This window comes from Pelodiscus sinensis, chromosome 14, assembly GCF_049634645.1.
Source record: "Pelodiscus sinensis isolate JC-2024 chromosome 14, ASM4963464v1, whole genome shotgun sequence".
Taxonomy (NCBI): Eukaryota; Metazoa; Chordata; order Testudines; family Trionychidae; genus Pelodiscus; species Pelodiscus sinensis.
The window spans coordinates 32,307,962-32,328,176 of NC_134724.1; the positions used below are offsets into that span (position 1 = coordinate 32,307,962).

At 42.8% G+C, this 20,215-nt stretch overlaps 1 protein-coding gene across 11 annotated transcripts in view; it reads right to left on the reverse strand.

The window, feature by feature from the left end:
- Positions 1-20,215, reverse strand: part of SCAPER (S-phase cyclin A associated protein in the ER) — a 406,333-nt gene that overhangs the window by 104,969 nt on the left and 281,149 nt on the right. For all 11 annotated transcript variants that reach the window (XM_075897367.1, XM_075897364.1, XM_075897365.1 and 8 more), the window contains one exon: positions 5,641-5,764. In XM_075897367.1, coding sequence (XP_075753482.1) covers positions 5,641-5,764 — 124 coding nt within the window. The remainder of the gene's footprint in view (positions 1-5,640; positions 5,765-20,215) is intronic.

Genomic DNA, 20,215 nt, shown 5'->3' on the forward strand with positions numbered 1-20,215 from the left:
TGGTCCCTTCTGAAATTAAACTCTCTGAGTCTATGAGTAAAGAGCAGTGAAACAATTGAAGAACAAGAAGAGCCCTGGAAATGATAAGATCATGGGAGCGATGATCAAATATGGTGCAGAAAGTATGATTCAGGAAATACATTGACTCTAATATAGCGTGGAAAGAAGGGAAGGAACCTAAGGAATGGACAAGATCTGTGTAAGTGACAATACATAAGAAAGAAAGCATGTTGGAGTGCAAGAATTACAGAACGATTGCCTTAACGAGTCATCTAGGTGCTGAACCCTGAAGCATGCCTTCTATTATATTAGAAACTGCTTGATATCTTAATTAAGTGGGTTTCCCCTACTTCTGCTTCTCTTTGGTGATGATCCTCAACCTACAACTGAAGGGGTGAAGCCAGAAAGGAGGCAGTTTTTTTAAATCACCTCTTGAACTTGGATGATTCTTTGGAGATCAGAAGTTCTGCAGCTGCTTTAGTTACCCTGAGGTGCAGAAGCTCTGCACTTGCCCTAGAGCAGGGTGTGACAGGGCGAACAGGCCCCGCACTGCAGGGCTGGGAGTAGCACAGGCCCAGCTGGCTGAGAGGGCCCCGCCCTTCCGGCCCTGCTGGGCATGCTCCCAGCAGAGGCCAGGTATAAAGGCAGAGAGAGCCCAGCAGGCAGGAGGACAGCTGGGGGAGGGAGGAGACCAAACCAAGCCAGTGTTTTTGCAGCCGCTGGGACCAGAGACGCTGCCAGTGCTGGACCCTGACACCAAGGGAAGCGGACCCCGATTCCAGGAGACCGGAACGTACCCACAACCCCAGCAGGTACTGCCTCAGAGGACAATGGGCCCCCGGGGAACCGGGGCGTGGTAGGAAGCAGCCCAGGCCAGGGGATACAAAGTTTGGCTCGGCGTGTATCGGCCGGATTCCCCGCCGAGCCGGCAGGAGCCACAGACCCTGCCTAAAGGGCCCTGGGCTGGGACCCGGTGGAGAGGGAGGGCCCGGGTCCCCCTACCACGCAGAGCCCCCCCCCCCCTTGGATAACCAGGCCTGGGGCCGGGAGAGGCTCCTCAGAGGGACTAGGCCTTGGATACCGTATATCCCCTGATAGAGCGGCCTGGACTTTGTGCTGAGACATTGGATACCGTAGATCCCCTGATAGAGGGGCCTGGACTTTTGGGGATTTTGGGGTGCGGTATGGGCCCGGACTGAGACCCAGGTCAGTATAAGGGGGTCAGCAGCCCCCGTCAGGGGCGTACACCGACAACCTGGTGGAGAATGTGGGTAGTGAACACCCCTGAACTGAAGGGATAACTGAATGCCTAGTAAACCAAGACAGGGGCTTAACGATAGCGGGATGGAACCCACAAAATTGCTGGAAGTACTGACAGAGAGACACCGGGAGCATCTGCGACAGCTGAGCAAGATGCTGCAGAAATGGGCTGCCAAAGAAATGGAGCACCAGCAGCAGCTGCTACAACGGCTGAGCACCGGTAGAGGAAGCAGGGACGCCAGGTCCGGCGAGAACCCCACGACGGCCCGCAGAGGAGGAGGAGACGGCGTGGCTGGGAGGTAGCAATGATTTTTTACGGGACCAGCGGGAGGACCCAACACTCAGCCGTGCCTGGGAGCAGGTCCAGGAGACGCGGGACGAGGAACCGGGGACCGCACCGAGGCAGCAGGGCCCCAGGTTTGAGGTACACAACGACCGGCTCTACCGGGTGGTCCGGAAGCCGCAGACCGAGAAGGAACTGGCGCAGCTCCTAGTCCCCACCAAGTATAGAAAGGGGGTGTTGCAGCTGGTTCATACGAATCCTTGGGCCGGACATCTGGGTCGGGAGAAGACACTACAGCGAGTGGCCCAGAGGTTTTTCTGGCTGGGGATCCATCGGGAGGTGCGCGAGTTCTGTGAGTCCTGCCCCGAGTGTCAGCACACCAACCCGGAGGGGGTCCCTAAAGCCCCCCTGGTGTCCCTGCCGGTGGAAGGCACCCCCTTTGAACGCACTGGGTTGGACCTGGTGGGGCCCCTCGAGAAAGCTCGGGGTGCCAGTACATCTTGGTAATAGTGGATTATGCGACCCGGTACCCTGAGGCTGTGCCACTGAGAAATACAACGGCCGCTACTATAGCGACAGAACTTCTCGTGAAATGTGGAGCAACGGTAGTTCGGACTAGGAAGCCTAGTCCAAACTACCTAGTCCGTGCCACGTGTAGCCGCACGGCATGGAGTCCGCACTAGCGGACATTTAAAAATGGCGGTGCCCGGCTTTATGCAAATGAAGCCCGGGAAATTCAAATCCCGGGCTTCATTTGCAACTCCAGTTGCCTACATTACCACCCTAGTTCGAACTAGAGTGGTAGTGTAGACATACCCTAATGTACCACAGAACTCCTCACTGTTTTTACAGATACAGACTAACATGGCTACCCCTCTGAAACAAAAGTAGGATTGGCACGGTACTAAAATTAGGAAGTGAAATGTGTTTGGTATCAGAATGAATCTTGTCACTAGTATTTAATGTATTGTGTAATTAGCCATGGAGTCTTGTGTTTTGGCTTGTTCAGCAGAAAGAAAACAATGTTGTGGTTGGCCAACACTATACATGCAACTTTCACAATATATAATTAACATCTCATACCTAGAATCCTTTTGGAAAAATCTGGTGAAAAACCATGAGCTGGCAATTAAAGAGAGTAAAATGTAAAGGTTGCTTTCAGGTATTCTTTGTCTGTCAGAGATCTTTTGAGAGTCGCTTTTTAAGTGTTCATTAACAGTCCTATGGCTTGTTGACTCTAACAGTGTCATTTAAATTATTTAAGGCATGTACATAATTTTTCAATTAACAAACTGCTTGGCTCAAGAAAATACATACACACAATTTATAAGTAGAAATTCTAGACTAAATATCTCATGATGAGCAGATCACTATGAATTAAAAATGAGTTTTCAAATAAAATATTTAATGATATCTGTATTTAAATGAAACATTGCAAAATTAAAAGTTCCTTGGTTAAATAGGCCTGCTGTTTAACTATTTTGCAAATCAAATTAAGGCTACAAATTAAGCAGACTTAAATTTTAGATATTTTTAGATTTAAAAACATGTTAGATTTGAACACGTGCACAACTAAAGCCCTGATAACTATTCCCTGAATGTCATCAATAGTGAATTGAAGCTGGAACAGTTAATGACAAAATACTAGCTGACCATCTGAAGTCCTTTTAGTTTAGTTCTTAAACACAGCTGACTACCAGTCTGAAACTAGGAGCTGCACCTCATGACCACCAATGAGGCAACCACCTGGGATGCTGAATTGGCCACAACCCAGGATATCTGAAAGGAGCATTAAGCTGCTATGGTACCTTCCTCCACCAGAGCCCCAAACTCTTGGGCCATCCCTTAGGACATGGAGTCTTTAAACTTGAGGAAGGAGTCCCACAGCTTAAAATGATAATGCCTCAAAAGAGCCTGGTGGTTTGCCATCCAGAACTAGAGGCTGGCAGTGGAATAAATTTTCCTTTCAAAAAGGTCCAGCCTCTTGGCCTCCTTATTCTTGGAGGAGGAACTGACCAGCTCCTGCTTGTCCTTTTTGTTGGCCATCAATAATAATACCAAAAAGCCCTGAGTGTGGGTATAAAATATTCAACCCCCTTGGCATGGATAAAATACTTCTTTTCAGCCTTCTTGGAAGTGGACGGGAGGGATGGTGGGGTTTGCCAGATGGCTTTGGAAATGTTTAGGACTGGGAGTACACTTGTGGAGGTGAATGTGGAGAGCGCATTGAACAATGCCATTTCTTCCGTTTTGAGGCTCAAGTTGAGGGCCATCTGGCGGAGCAGCACCTGATGCTCCCTGAAGTCATCTGGTCAGCTAGCCCAGGAAGGCTCCACCACTGCCTCATCCAAAGAGAAGGAGAATGACTAAATGCACAACCTGCATGATCAGGTGGTGGGCACCTGTCCCTCCATCATTGCATCCACTGGCGCATCTTGTACTGAGCCCAATCTGATAGGGTGACTGAGGACTGATCAGACTGTGACATCAATATAACGGGTATGTGCAAGGCATTGCAATGAAGCCATTGTGCAGGCCACTGGCCCTGCTGTCAGATTGGCATTGCCACAGTGGATACTCCTTCCAGAGCCTAGTCACAATGGTGACTTTCTGTGCCGGAGAAGTCCTCTTCCTCTGGTGACCAGTGCTGGTGGCTAACTGTCACTGTGGGTAACCAGTGCCTGGAATGGTCTGACTTGTGCCAGGAATAGGGGTGTGGAGCCAAGCTGTGGAGTATCCCCAAGGTCTCAATGACTGTGACCATTAGAGGGAAGACAATCATGCTAACAGTAAGACAATCAGCACCTACCTCTAGACACGGTCTGGGGCAAGGGCAGAGACTAGGAATGTGATGCCAGTGACCTGTAACAGCGAACCAGTGAGCTGGTTTGATGTGGAGACCAAAGGTGCGGAGACAAAGGGTTCTGGTTGGCTTCAGACTGGTGGTGTTCACTTGTCTTCGGGGAGACCTTTTCCTTATAGGGAACCTTAGCTGGGCCCATTGCTGCACATGGCACTGACTGTGATGGGAGTCAGTGGTGGACCCATTAGGAGAGTGGATCTCCCTGGGGGCAAATAAGCCCCTTGATGGCACTGGTGTGGGTGGGCGGCCCAAGCAAGGTCCTTTGCTCAGTGGCCCTTGAGCTGGTTTGCTTGGTGGCAGATCCCTCCTTAGACACTGGAGAAGGGGGATTGATGTCAGGACTGGTGCAGGGGGTATACTACACATTGAAGTCAAAGTATTGGGTATTGCATCAGGCTGGGCTGGCTCAGAGTCTGGATGAAGAGTGGCCTCCATGGAGGAGGGCCTTCAAGCACTGGAATGAAAGTTCTTACAGATGTGATACATCTCCTTAACATGGGCTAACCCCGGCACTTCAGACAGCTACTATGTTGGTCACTAACAGTCATGGGACAGTTGCAGTCAGAGCCAGAGACCAGGACCTGAACTGACCAAGTAGGATACTTAACAGCTACTAACTAAGTAATCTACTACAAACAAAACTATTTTCAGCTGGAACACAAGGTTCCAGGAGTAGGAGAAAAAACACTAATTCCAATCACCACAGGCAGCAAAAAAGAACTAAGAAGGCATAGGGCTGACGGCACCTGATGTAACAATGCATGAGCACCACAGCTGGTCCCACGGATATTGCAAACTCAAGTATCTAATGACCGAGCACGTGAGCATGCACACAACTAGAATGGAATCAAAATGAACAAGCACTCAAAGAAGAACATATTTTGCATGTTCACAGAATCAGCCAGCAATTTTTTCATTGTATACACAATTATAGTAGATACATAGTATCCAAACACACATGAGAAAGTAATAGCCCATCACTTTAATTTGTATTGGTGTATTCTGAGTGCAGTGGTAAGCTTGATGTGGTGCCAACTGAAAATTTGCTAAGTACTCTTTTTTAACTTTCCTAGCTAACAAACATATATAACATTTTCTATGGCAATTCTATTTCAGAAATTCATCTGACTGAGAATCCCATATTTTTCAGGTATTTTAATATACCGAATATTTTAGTAAACTGGCACTGAAGCAAACATATTAATTTCTAAATCAAGATAAAAATATTACATACCATTAACTGATGCAACAACAGGTCCATTAAAAAAGTGATCTTATTGCTAAAGAGAACATAGGTGCAGTTTTCTGTACAATTACTGCAGGTCAGGTTGTAAACATTTATGGCATTGCAGAGTGACCTAAAATAAAAAATGAAATGTCAACATACTTTTCTTCTTAAATATACTAATCTATAAAATCAAATATAAATATTATGCTGTGAGGAAGATCATCAGGCATATATTTAATTAACTTTTTGTACTCATGTTTAGAAAATACAAATCAGCATGAGGTAGGTTAAATAAATATTGACATGAATACAGAAGTTCTGAGTGAACCTATAGACATTCCAAATTCCATAATGTGTTGCCCGTGCTCTAGAACCAGAACTTCGACTTAAAACTAAATTGCATGCCTTTGAAATGAAAGTGTTTAACATGTGGTATTAAATGTCTGTGCAAATACACACACCTTCACATCCTTAAACAAACAATAATACAGACCTTTGATACTTTTTAATCAGTGGTATATTAGAAATATAGTAAATATAGTAGAAATATAGTTAATGAAAGAAAAAAGGAACTTCTGTACAGTATCAATAAAATTCTTATTTTTGCACAATTTGAAAATCTAATGTTTTTTTCTGGCTGAATTTACATGTCTCATGCAAGTCACATTGATCAGTTTGGTAGCAGAATATTCAGAAAGAAAGATATGTAAGCATTTCTTCCTGGTCAATTTATAACATTGTACTGGGATCAGCTTTAGAGAGGGTCTGGTTTGCAGGCCCGGCAAACCAAGGTGAACTGTACTGAACATAAGAACAGTTAACAAATTAGCTCCAAGGGGTATTTCTTGTGGATCACCTTGGGTGTTTCATAGATACTAGGCTGGCCCTGAAAGGTGCATGACGCACACATTTTTCAGAACACTGGCCTGTTCAGGAAGTTGCAAGCAGGCACTTTCTTCCCAGGCCAGAAGATCACTGTAAGGAAAGTGGAAATACCCATTGTGATCCTTAGAGACCCTGCCTTCCCCTTAATACTGTGGCTATTGAAGCCATACATGGGGAGCCTTGACATCAGCAATTAGCATTTCAATAACAGGCTGAGCAGGTGCAGAATGAGCTGTGGTGTCCAACAGTAGTTCTGAAGCTACTGCAATAGTGAACTAGCCACACTCAACTGGCCAAATAGCCACACGGGGTTATTGGCTAACGTATTGGACACCATGGCAGTAGTGTGTGCTTTTGGCTGTTTGAAGGCCCGCTGCTGATGACTCTACAGGAAGCTGGACTTGGTCGATGACAACAGGTCATGGGCACAGCACTGGAGTGGTGGTTTGCTTCTTGTTCCTTGTGGTAGGCATTTCAAAGCGTGTTCACTCTGATCCTGCACTGCAGTATGTCCTGTTCATGGCCCTTTTCAGTCATGCATCCTGAGATGTTCCTGTAGATATTATAATTCATATGGCTGGAGCACAGCTGAGCCTGGACTGCCTCCTCTCCCCAAATGCTGATAAGGTTCAACATCTCAGCATTGCTCTAAGCAGGGGATCTTCTGGTGCACAGTGCAGGCATGGCCAGCTGGAGAGATATGCTGAGAACACATCACATGTTACTGATCAAACAGGAAGGGGACTTTCAAATTTCAGGAAGAACACAAAGGGCAGGGCTGAGGGTTGATCACCTGAGAGCAGGACAATTGAGTTCAAACAGATGACCAGAGAGCCAAGAACAGGCACTGTGGGAACAGTGCCAGAGGCTAGTCATGACATAGTGCCACACCACGGTGTCCATACTGGCACTTCAGCACTGTATCCAGAGTGCAGCAAGCTCCACAGTTCATAGACTTTAAGGTCAGAAGGAACCGTTTTGATCATCTAGTCTGATCCCCTGCACAATGCAGGCCACAGAATCTCACCCACCCCTCCTAGAATAATCCTCTCACCTATATATCAGATATTAAAGTCCTTGAAACAATGGTTCAAAGACCCCAAGATGCAGAGAATCTTCCCGCTAGTGTCCTGTGCCCCGTGCCACAGAGGAAGGCGAAAAACCTCTAGGCCTCTGCCAATCTACCCTGGAGGAAAATTCCTTCCCGACCCCAAATATGGCGATCAGCTGAACCCTGAGCATGTGGGCAAGACTCACGAGCCAGACACCCAGAAAAAAGTTCTCTATAGCAAATCCTATCTTCCCACCATTGGTCTATTTACCACTGATAGTGAAAGGTCAATTAATTGCCAAGATCATGTTACCTCATCAAACCATCCCCTTCATAAACCCATCTAGCTTTATCTTGAAGCCAGATAGGTCTTTTGCCCCCACTACTTCCCTTGGATGGCTGTTCCAGAACTTTACTCCTCTGATGGTTAGAAACCTTCGCCTAATTTCAAGTCTAAACTTCCTAATAGCCAGCTTATATCCATTTGTTCTTGTGTCCACATTGGTATTGAGTTTAAATAATTCCTCTCCCTCCCTGGCATTTATTCCTCTAATATATTTAAAGAGAGCAATCATATCTCCCCTCAACCTTCTTTTGGTTAAGGTAAACAAGCCAAGTTCCTTGAGTCTCCTTTCATAAGACAGGTTTTCCATTCCTCGGATCATCCTAGTAGCCCTTCTTTGTACCTGTTCCAGTTTGAATTCATCCTTCTTAAACATGGAAGACCAGAACTGCACACGGTATTCCAAATAACGGCACTAACACCTCCTTATCCAGTTCTCGCAGAGCATACTAACTGTGGAACTAGCACACACTAAGTGCCTTGCCAGTGTGGACACCACAAAAGTTACAGCAGTGGGGGCTCATTTCCTGCACAGTAATTTGCCAGTATGGACTTGACCTTAAAGAGAGAAAGGTGGGTGAAGCAATATCTTTTACCAGTCTCTGCTGAGGAGACAGACAAGCTTTTAAACATATACAGAAACCATGAATCACTGGCACCCCCATTATGGGGACTGTAAATGTGGAGCATAACTACTTTAGCAATGATGGGAGCTACTCATAGGTATCCAGGAGGAATGGACAGTAGGTTTGGAATAGCAAAAGGGAGAGAGCCAATTCTGGAAAAACTGCGAAAGCAAAAAGTAATAAACAAACTGGGTGTAACATATAGTAGGCCTGGTTCTTCCCCATGTTGTACCCTGTGAAGTTATTCGTGCCGATGTAAAATGAATGCTTTATGTTGAGTCAGAACTTTCACAGGAACTGGTCCAAGGCATGGAACTCATTGCCACAGGAAATCAGCCTAAGGATTTTCTCACTTTCAAAATAATTTTTTTTCCCCCACAATATTTTCTTTGATTTAGCTTATTTTCCAAATTGTCTTTGGTTATAGACAAGCACACAGACACAAAACACACATACAACACAACTGACTTCATTAACTGTAAATTCATTAAATAAATGTGTCTTTCTTTTACGTTTTTATTTTTTCTTGAAACTTGGTGTGCATGGAGTAGGAAAATACTGAATGGAGAGAAAGCCAAAGGTCAGAGTCTTAATAATGTGTTTTTGTGCAATCTCCTATTAAATAAGATCTATTTATTACAGACATTGAGGAAGCCTGACTAGATATTTATTTATATTGTACTAGCAGACTTACATGGCATTGCTCAGATCCTTCAGGGCAGGGTGGTGTGAGGGATGCAGAACTCAAGGCCTGAGGGAGGGTGACGGGGAGTGCAGGAGGCTGGTGGTATGGGAAAGTAAGGGTTGGGGGATGAGTAGGGGCTCAGGAGGAGGGTCCCAAACATGGGGCATTTTCTTCCCACAATCCCCATCCAGGCACCAGAGGGCTTTTTTCTTTCCCCTCTCCCTCCGTGCTGTGGCCAAGGGCTGGGAAGGGGGAAAGGGTTTGGGGCAGGGAGGCTACTTACTCAGTGTGTGGGCAGGGAAGATGGTGGAGCCCCAGTCCTGCTGGCTACTCCCTTAGTGGGACGTCTGCCCTCAGTGGCCATTCTGAAGGATAACTATCCCCTGTGGGCTTGCTGCCCCAATGGCAACTCTCATATCAAGTCCCTCCTAACTGCTGCAGCCCCTCCCTTCAGATGTTATGGAAAACAGTTCTTTTTCTGCGGTTTCTGGTTGTCCTGGCATAACCAAACCCTGACCCTGCTTTTAGATAGGATAAGAGGAAGTGGCCTACCAAGTTTGGTGGCGCTAGCCCTTACAGTTTAGGAGGAATTCTTGAAAATCTCTCTCTTCTCTTTCCCTCCATCACTCTTGCAGCTGATCATCTAGCTCCAGAGGCATCATATACATCAATTTGAAATTCTTTCCCACATTTCCCAAGTCACTAAGGGTATGTCTACACATCAAAATTATTTCGGGATACAGAGGTATCCCGAAATAGGTACCCCATGTCTTCACAAGCCACCCATTTTTTCAAAATATTTTTCGAAATAACGGGCATGCTAGTTTGGTATCCCGGTAACCCTCATTCCACGAGAGTTAAGGGATGTCTCGAAATAGCACTTTATTTCAAAATTTGGTGCTGTGTAGACAGTACCAAATTTTGAAATAGCCTATTTCAAAATAAACTCGAAATAAGCTATGCAATTTGTGTAGTGCAAATTGCGTATCTTATTTCGAGTTTACAGTGCAGTGTAGACTCAGAATGCTCAGAAAACATTGTATTTATAGTAATTAATCATTACTTTGTGGGGCTCAATTGCTTTTCCACCAGATGAAAATGGACATTAATGGACTTCAACAGGAGTGCCATATAGCCTTCCTTGGATGACAAAGAAAGTGACAGCATATGACGCACTAATGATGGAGGAATGTAAAAACTTTAAGATATTACTGACTCTGTGATAGGAATGTAGACCATGATACAACCTTTAAAAATGGAACAATTACATTTTTGGGAGAACTTATTTATATGATAGATGATATTACAATTCCCTTCTTTTAGGCATGGAAATCCATATGATTATAATGCCCATTCAGTAATATTCTGACTATGACCATATTAGGAAAAACAATTTTGTGTATTATTTATATTATACAGTTATAAATTAATATGTTCACTCTGACTGGAAGGCATTTTTTCTGGAAATGAAGTTCAAGCACTATAAAATGCAATATCAAAAATCAGCTTATTGAGCTGCAATGTCATGCACTTTTCAATCTACACTGATAATTCCTGTGGAAAATTCAACTAGCATGCTTCTTATATATGAAGTTTAAAACCAAGCTCTCTTTTCCTAACATAGCTTTTCAAAGAGGTTTATATCCTTCATTTTGGCAGAAGGGTGAAAAGATATTCCTACAGTAGTTCTGAAATATGCTCTAGATCAGTGTTTCTCAACAACCAGTCCATGAACTGGAACTGCTCCCTGATATAGTTTAGGAAGGCAATGAGAGCTGATCCCTGGTATTAAAAAGGTTGAGAAATACTGCCCTAGATGACTTAGGTTTTTTTTTTTCAGCAAAGATAAGTCAATGTGTATTAATGAGACTATTACAGTTAGAAACAAAGGAGATCTGGCAACGTTTATTTTCACTATATAAAGAAGAAGATTTAGTTCTCACCTTCATGAAAACTCTTTCACCAAATGCCGTAAGGGAAAGATCAATTAATTCAAATATGAAAATATATTTTCCAAACCCTTGAAATTTGAAGTTAAGAGATTAACTTTGCATCTTGATAATTTATCTCAAAATGTTAAGAATTATGTAGTTCTCTTAGGGTGTGTCTAGACTACAGGGTTTTTTCTAAAAAAGTAGCCCTTTTTCGAAAAATCTTCACCTGCATCTAGACTGCAGCCATGTTCTTTCAAAAGTAAATCGAAAGAACACGGCAGTTTTTTCGATCACAGTAAACCTCATTCTATGAGGAATAATGCCTTTTTTTGAAAGTACTCTTTTGAAAAAAGGCGCTATTAAATGTAAACTGCTTTTTCGAAAGAGAGCGTCTAGACTCTCTTTCGAAAAAGTGACTCGCTTTTTCAAAAAATCTGCTTGTAGTCTAAACGCTCTCCTTCGAAAGAGACTTTTTTGAAAGTATCTTTCGCAACAGCCTCTTTCGAAAAAAGGCGTGTAGTCTAGATGTAGCCTCACTGAAATAGAGCTCAGAAGAGATGGCATATTTCATAATTCCAAAGAGCTGTCACTTAATATATATTTTAGTTTGTCCATCTGTTCAAGAGGTCCTCCTCAATAGTAAAAGCTAGGACCACCAATTCTGTACACAGGTTCCTCTTGTCATAACTTAAAGCAAAGTAAAGATTTGGTTGTGCCAGGAAAATAGGATGTGCCTAGAGTGGGACTGCTTCTCATAAAACCATAAAGAAAAGAGACAATATCAGCAAGCAGATTAAAGGGTCTTGTTGAGGGTGTGCCCCCTGTATGGGACTGCACAAGCCCCAAATCTCCCACCCCCCCAGACACCCTTTAGGGAGGGGTCTGTGTGTGTACGTGTGTGGAGGGGGTGAAGCTCCCTTCCTGCTGGATTTGTATGGTGACATTGCTGGCTGTTCTCCTTCATCAGGTAGCCAGGGGAAAGTGCACAGTTTGCTACACTCCTCACTCCAGCTGGGGAGCACAGGGGGCTGTGCAGTTTGTTATTGCTCCTTGGGTACGTCTAGACTACATGCCTCTGTCGCCAGAGGCATGTAGATTAGGCTACCCGACATAGTAAAATGAAGCAGCGATTTAAATAATCGCTGCTTCATTTAAATTTACATGGCTGCCGCGCTGAGCCGACAAACAGCTGATGAGCTGTTTGTCGGCTCAACGCGATAGTCTGGACGCGCGGGTGTCGACATCAAAGGTATTTGTCGACCACCCAGGTAAACCTCATCCCAGAAGACCTTTGATGTCGACACCCGCACATCCAGACTATCGCGCTGAGCCGACAAACAGCTGATCAGCTGTTTGTCGGCTCAGCGCGGCAGCCATGTAAATTTAAATGAAGCAGCGATTATTTAAATTGCTGCTTCATTTTACTATGTCGGGTAGCCTAATCTACATGCCTCTGGCGACAGAGGCATGTAGTCTAGACGTACCCCTTGACAGGGACAGGAAGGGAAAGAACCCTGGTACGAAACTACCCATACTTATACACACTCCCCTGCCCTGAGCCCCTCAAAGACCCAAGCAATTCTAGGTAAATGTGCTAGTTCTAGATAGATCTAACATGACAAATCCTTTGTCTTAGATGCAGAATAAATTAACCTGAAGTAATGTACCCTGGCTCTGAATTTCCCAAAGGAATCATATCCAGAAAAGTAGCTGAAGTTCCAAAGTTTCAAGTAATACCTTTGAAAATGTGGCATAAGCAAATGCATATCAAATTAATTTTCACAGTAAGGAGGGCTTTTTTAATTGATAACATAAGTTTAACTATAGACTGTTATGTTCAGAATGTATTTAGACATGTGCTTAAAGATTCAGTTATAGAATGTTTTAATTCAAAATTGGAAGTGTCAGCACTGAAGCAGGCCCCAGGTGGTTTGCGTTGTTAAATGGCAGATTAAAGTCAGCACAACTAATTTCCTTACTTTAATCTTATTAAGGGAACAACAGCTGTCAACTGTCACCATTTCTGAATAAGTCCTCTGAGAGAAGCACAGAATGCTCTGTGTATCAAGCAAGAACTTCATCTAACTATAATTTAAATTCACCAATTTGCAAATTTATTTTTAATGTTTTTATATTGGAAGATTTTATTACTCACATTTTTTAGAAAAGTAAGCATCAATAACGCTTCCAAAACTGTGTCAGGGTAATATTTTCCTGACACATAAAGCAGTTGTTTATTAACTACTGATGTTGTTATAAACTTTGTATCACAACACAAATCAGCTTTAAAGCTAAGTTAGACAGCACTTATACTCAAACCACATAATAAGTCTACTCTCTAATGTAAGGCTTTACTCTAAATTACAGTAAATCCAATTATAAATACACTCTTTATGATACACAAATTTTGGCTCCAGAAAAGAGTTCTATCCTGAACTTAGACCAAAATACACATATATACATTATATTATTTATTTTACATGAACATAAATAAATGTGGACAATGTTTATTTGTAATATATGGCTTCATATACAGAAGAGTTTAGAATTTATGGTTCTGATTCTCCTCTAAATTACACAAGTATCTTCAGTGGAGTTGCTTCTAATTTGCCCTAATGTAAATGAGTAGAGAATTGTGGCCTTTATCTAAAATTTTAATAGTGCAACACAAAATTAATTCATATTTGTGCTCTAGGATATGTGGGTAAAAAGTCATAATCTTTGCTCTCATAAATTCAAGGTACGACAAAGGTAAGTTATTACAAGATTTAAATAACCAGATTTACGGTTGTGCTACCACAATAGCCAACTGTAAAGTTTTATCAAAAACTGCTCTTTGACTAGATCATGGACAGTTGCTCGAGAGGTCTTTCCACTGTCCTGATAGGGAAAGAAAGTGTGGTATCTGACAAAAAAAGAGCAGAATGGAGATGGCAAATGGGTTAGTAGTTCAAGCGTGGAAACACATGTACATGCGTGCACACACACACACATAATGGCCAAACAGTGAACAGGGAAGAAAAAGACAAACAAGGTATGGATATAGGATGAAATGTAAAATTAAAAATCAACCAGGAAAATGCTGAATCATGAAGCTACAGTGCAATCTGTAGATTTTCAAGACTGCGTTAAGAAACTTGAGCTTCACTCACATGGTTTATATGTCATCAGAAAACTTCAAAGGAATTACATCTTCATAAATCACAGTTACCTGTTTATCGTTAATGCGATCTTAATTCACTGACACACTTTAAAGACTAACTACAACTAAAGTAGAGTGGAAGCCAACAGCAGGAGTCCTCCTCTATTTTTCCACTAGCTAAAGTTTAAGTTTCAGATATTATATGACAAATCACGTGTACAATTTACTCCCACAGTAATGTAGATTCCTGTATAAAGTTCAGAGGCCCTGACTTAATTAACTGAAAGAAATTGTTGCCACACTAAAATATATTCAAAACAATCCAAAAGAGCTCCATCTACACAGTTCATAAACTGATTCTTTAGAGCAGTGGTTCTTAATCTGGGGTGCAAGACAAGCAAGATTTTTATGATATATCTTAGTTTAATACTGACCTACTTCAACAATTTTTAATAAGGGGTGCGAGAACATATTTTGAGAACCAAAGGGGTGCAGGCTGCAGTAAGGTTAAGACCCACTGCTTTAAGCAATGTTGCTTTGTGCTGAGTACAGGCAGTCCCCGGGTTACATGGATCCGACTTACATCGGATCCCTACTTACAAACGGGGTGAGGCAACCCCACACTAGCTGCGCCCCTCCCCCCCCAGCAGACCGCCGAGACCCGCCGCGGTCCTGCCGCTCGTGTCCTCCGCAGCGAGAAAAGCTGCTCCGCGTCTCCCTGGTCTGCAGGACTGAGGGAAGTGAGGTGTGGGAGAATAAAATTGAGCTCTGGAGAAATGTTTGGCTAGAGTTTCCCCTACAATATGTACCAGTTCCGACTTACATACAAATTCAACTTAAGAACAAACCTACAGTCCCTATCTTGTACGTAACCCGGGGACTGCCTGTACTGTCAAAAGTGAAACCCATCACTGTTAGAAAGAGAGAGAAACAGTCATGAAATCCAACAGATGCTGCAGTCCTGATCTTGCAAGGAGGTCATTCTCTTCAGAGAACCCTTATACCCTGACAGTGTTGAATAAATATTTCTCTAGAAGGTGCAACCTGGCAGAAAAAGCTTGTTTTGGACCTCAGCTAACAAGCAATGTGGACAATACTGTAAAACTGAATAATCAGAGCACTTCACATCTGGAAATATTTATTAAGTAGAACAAAAACTGTAAAATGGGAGAGCACTCTATGGAAGTATTTTCAGTCTAGGGTAGTGGTTAATTCTTTCATTGCAAAATATTTTATATTATACTATAAGTGCTAACAAGTATATCCACCTATCTATAGAGTATTTTTACATACCACAGCTACACTCAGGCTGGCTTCCTATGATATTTATAATGAATGAATGATGAAAGAAGCAATATGGCAAGACACAAGGAAAAAGAAAAATGTTTTCCCTTTTCAATCTAGTTTTTAATAGTAACAAATGTCCCTCCTATCAGCCTCTAAATAACTGGCCTTTTTTATAATACGATGCGCACTTAGAGAACTAACTATCTAAGTCTCACAACACTATTCTGTCATACATAAATACTGCTTCACCTATTTGGAAAAGTACAGAAAAGTTAAGTGATTTGCCCATAAACAGTAAGCAAGACCATGGTGGAGGAAGGAATCCTGTTCTCTGCCTGGGTTCTGTTACTCATACAGAGTTTTTGCTGTGTAACTCCAATTTGATTTTCACAGAAGACACATAGATACAATATTACAAAACTGGGAATTTTAACTCAAGAATGCTAAATTATGGCTTTTTCTGCATTGAGAAAATTAAACTATAGTACCAGTCAGTTATGAAAATTACAAAAAGGTTTCTCTAAGAAATAATACACTTGGACACTAATTCTTAATACCTTAACACCAATAATAAAACCTATTATATCAAATTCTTTCTCCTCCCCTTTTGAGTCTTTTGTTCTTAAAAAATGACCTCCACACTAAATGGATCATCTGTCTTTTACAAATGCCACATCTTTCTTGCAGCACTTGCTATCCTGCTGGTCTCACTAGCAATCTGGGCAGTACAAAACAACAGGCATACGTGTTAAATCTTTTTATAATAAAGCTTTATCTTGTAGACATGGGATTAAATTCTGAGCTGCACCATGCTGCCAGGATTTTGGGGAAAGAGAGATGTGGATAATAGCCCGTGTAATCTCCTCACCTACTTCTAAATAGCTTAAACTCATCATAAAATAGCAGACAGATTCCTAACTTAAGATGAGCACAAATGGTTAAATCATACAATGTCACAAAAACTATTTCAGGTAAGTAAAGTGGCATCCTTATGCAAGGCCTATTTGATGGGGTAAGTCAATCAGATAATTAATACATGATAATGTTTAGTTTAATTTACTTCAACATGTTTTTACCTCTTGTTTATGTTAGTGCTAAACATAGGAGGACAATACCATTTCATTTGTCATTTTAAAAAGTCAACAGTTATATCCAAGACACAACATAACTAAGAAAAGTAAATTGCAAACTTCTTTCAATAAAACATAGAATCATAGAATAATAGGACTGGAAGGGACCTCAAGAGGTCATCGAGTCCAGCCCCCCGCCCTCAAGGCAGGACCAAGCTCCGTCTACACCATCCCTGACAGATGTCTATCCAACCTGTTCTTAAATATCTCCAGAGAGGGAGATTCCACCACCTCCCTTGGCAATTTATTCCAATATTTGACCACCCTGACAGTTAGGAATTTTTTCCTAATGTCCAATCTAAACCTCCCCTGCTGCACTTTAAGCCCATTACTCCTTGTCCTGTCCTCAGAAACCAAGAGGAACAAATTTTCTGCTTCCTCCTTGTGACACCCTTTTAGATATTTGAAAACCGCTATCATGTCCCCCCTTAATCTTCTTTTTTCCAAACTAAACAAGCCCAGTTCATGAAGCCTGGCTTCATAGGTCATGTTCTCTAAACCTTTAATCATTCTTGTCGCTCTTCTCTGTACCCTTTCCAATTTCTCCACATCTTTCTTGAAATGTGGCGCCCAGAACTGGACACAGTACTCCAGCTGAGGCCTAACTAGCACAGAGTAGAGCGGCAGAATGACTTCACGAGTTTTGCTTACAACACACCTGTTGATACAACCTAGAATCATATTTGCTTTTTTTGCAACAGCACCACACTGTTGACTCATATTCAACTTGTGGTCCACTATGACCCCTAGATCCCTTTCCGCCATGCTCCTTCCTAGACAGTCGCTTCCCATCTTGTATGTATGGAACTGATTGTTCCTTCCTAAGTGGAGCACTTTGCATTTCTCTTTATTAAACCTCATCCTGTTTACCTCTGACCATTTCTCTAACTTGCTAAGGTCATTTTGAATTATGTCCCTATCCTCCAAAGAAGTCGCAACCCCACCCAGTTTGGTATCATCTGCAAACTTAATAAGCGTACTCTCTATCCCAATATCTACATCATTGATGAAGATATTGAACAGTACGGGTCCCAAAACAGACCCTTGAGGAACTCCACTTGTTATCCCTTTCCAGCAGGATTTAGAACCGTTAACAACAACTCTCTGACTACGGTTATCCAGCCAATTATGCACCCACCTTATCGTGGCCCTATCTAAGTTATATTTGCCTAGTTTATCAATAAGAATATCATGCGAGACCGTATCAAATGCCTTACTAAAGTCTAGGTATATGACATCCACCGCTTCTCCCTTATCCACAAGGCTCGTTATCTTATCAAAGAAAGCTATCAGATTAGTTTGGCATGACTTGTTCTTCACAAACCCATGCTGGCTATTCCCTATCACTTTATTACCTTCCAAGTGTTTGCATATGATTTCCTTAATTACCTGCTCCATTATCTTCCCTGGGACAGACGTTAAACTGACCAGTCTGTAGTTTCCTGGGTTGTTCTTATTCCCCTTTTTATAGATGGGCACAATATTTGCCCTTTTCCAGTCTTCTGGAATCTCCCCTGTCTGCCATGATTTTTCAAAGATCATAGCAAAAGGCTCAGATACCTCCTCTATCAGCTCCTTGAGTATCCTGGGATGCATTTCATCAGGACCTGGTGACTTGCTGACATCTAACTTTCCTAAGTGATTTTTAACTTGTTCTTTGTGTATCCTATCTTCTAAACTTACCCTCTCTCTGCTTGTATTTACTACGTTAGGCACACCTCCAGACTTCTCGGTGAAGACCGAAACAAAGAAGTCATTGAGCATCTCCGCCATTTCCAAGTTCCCTGTTACTGCTTCTCCCTCCTCACTAAGCAGTGGGCCTACCCTGTCCTTGGTCTTCCTCTTGCTTTTAATGTATTTATAAAAGGTCTTCTTGTTTCCCTTTATGCCTGTAGCTAGTTTGATCTCATTTTGTGCCTTTGCCTTTCTAATCTTGCCCCTGCATTCCCGTGTTGCTTGCCTATATTCATCCTTTGTTAGTTGTCCTAGTTTCCATTTTTTACATGACTCCTTTTTTATTTTGAGATCATGCAAGATCTCCTTGTTAAGCCAAGCTGGTCTTTTGCCATATTTTCTATCTTTCCTACACAGCGGAATTGTTTGCTTTTGGGCCCTTAACAACGTCCCTTTGAAATACTTCCAACTCTCCTCAGTTGTTTTTCCCTTCAGTCTTGCTTCCCATGGGACCTTACCTACAAGTTCTCTGAGCTTATCAAAATCTGCCTTCCTGAAATCCATTACCTCAATTGTGCTGGTCTCCCTTCTACCTTTCCTTAAGATCATGAACTCTATTATTTCGTGATCACTGTCCCCTATACTGTCTTCCACTTTCAAGTTCTCAACTAGTTCCTCCCTATTTGTTAAAACCAAATCCAGAACAGCTTCTCCTCTGGTAGCTTTTTCAACCTTCTGAAACAGAAAGTTGTCTCCAATGCAGTCCAGAAACTTATTGGATAGCCTGTGCCTCGCTGTGTTAGTTTCCCAACATATGTCTGGATAGTTGAAGTCCCCCATCACCACCAAATCTTGGGCTTTGGATAGTTTTGTTAATTGTTTATAAAAGGCCTCATCCACCTCTTCCACCTGGCTAGGTGGCCTGTAGTAGACTCCTAGCATGATATCACCCTCGTTTTTTACCCCTTTTAGCTTAACCCAGAGACTCTCTACACAGCTATCTCCTACGTTCATCTCCACTTCAGTCCAAGTGTGTACATTTTTAATATACAAGGCAACCCCTCCTCTCTTTTTTCCCTGTCTGTCCTTCCTGAGCAAGACGTACCCTTCCATACCAACATTCCAATCATGCGTCCCATCCCACCAGGTTTCTGTACTACCAATGATATCATAATTGTATTTATTGGTTAGCAATTCCAGGTCTTCCTGCTTATTACCCATACTTCTCGCATTTGTATATAGGCATCTAAGATACTGATTTGATCTTGCCTCCCTGTTGTGCCCTGACCCTCCTTTCTCCTTGCCATTATAGGCCGTAGTCCCCCCCCATTTCCAACCCATCTCCCAGTCCCGCACATTCAGCACTTACCTGTGGGCTTTGCTCACCTGCCCCCGTCGAACCTAGTTTAAAGCCCTCCTCACAAGGTTAGCCAGTCTGTGTCCAAACAAGGCCTTCCCGCTCCTGGAAAGGTGAACTCCATCTCCGCCAAGCAGTCCTTCCTGGAAGAGCACCCCGTGATCAAGGAAGCTGAATCCCTCCTGGTGACACCATCGTCGCAGCCAGGCATTCACCTCCAGGATGCACCTCTCTCTGCCCGGGCCCCTACCTTTGACAGGAAGGATAGAAGAGAATACCACCTGCGCTCCAAACTCCTTCACTCGTACTCCCAAGATGATAAAGATGATTTATGTTTTATTTTTCATTTAAAGAATCAGCTACCATCAATGACTTCCTTTGGTTTTCAAAGATATTCAGCTAGAAATCTTCTCATCTTGAAAAAAAATCCCCAGTATTACTTCGTGAATAAGCAGGGTGGGTGGAAG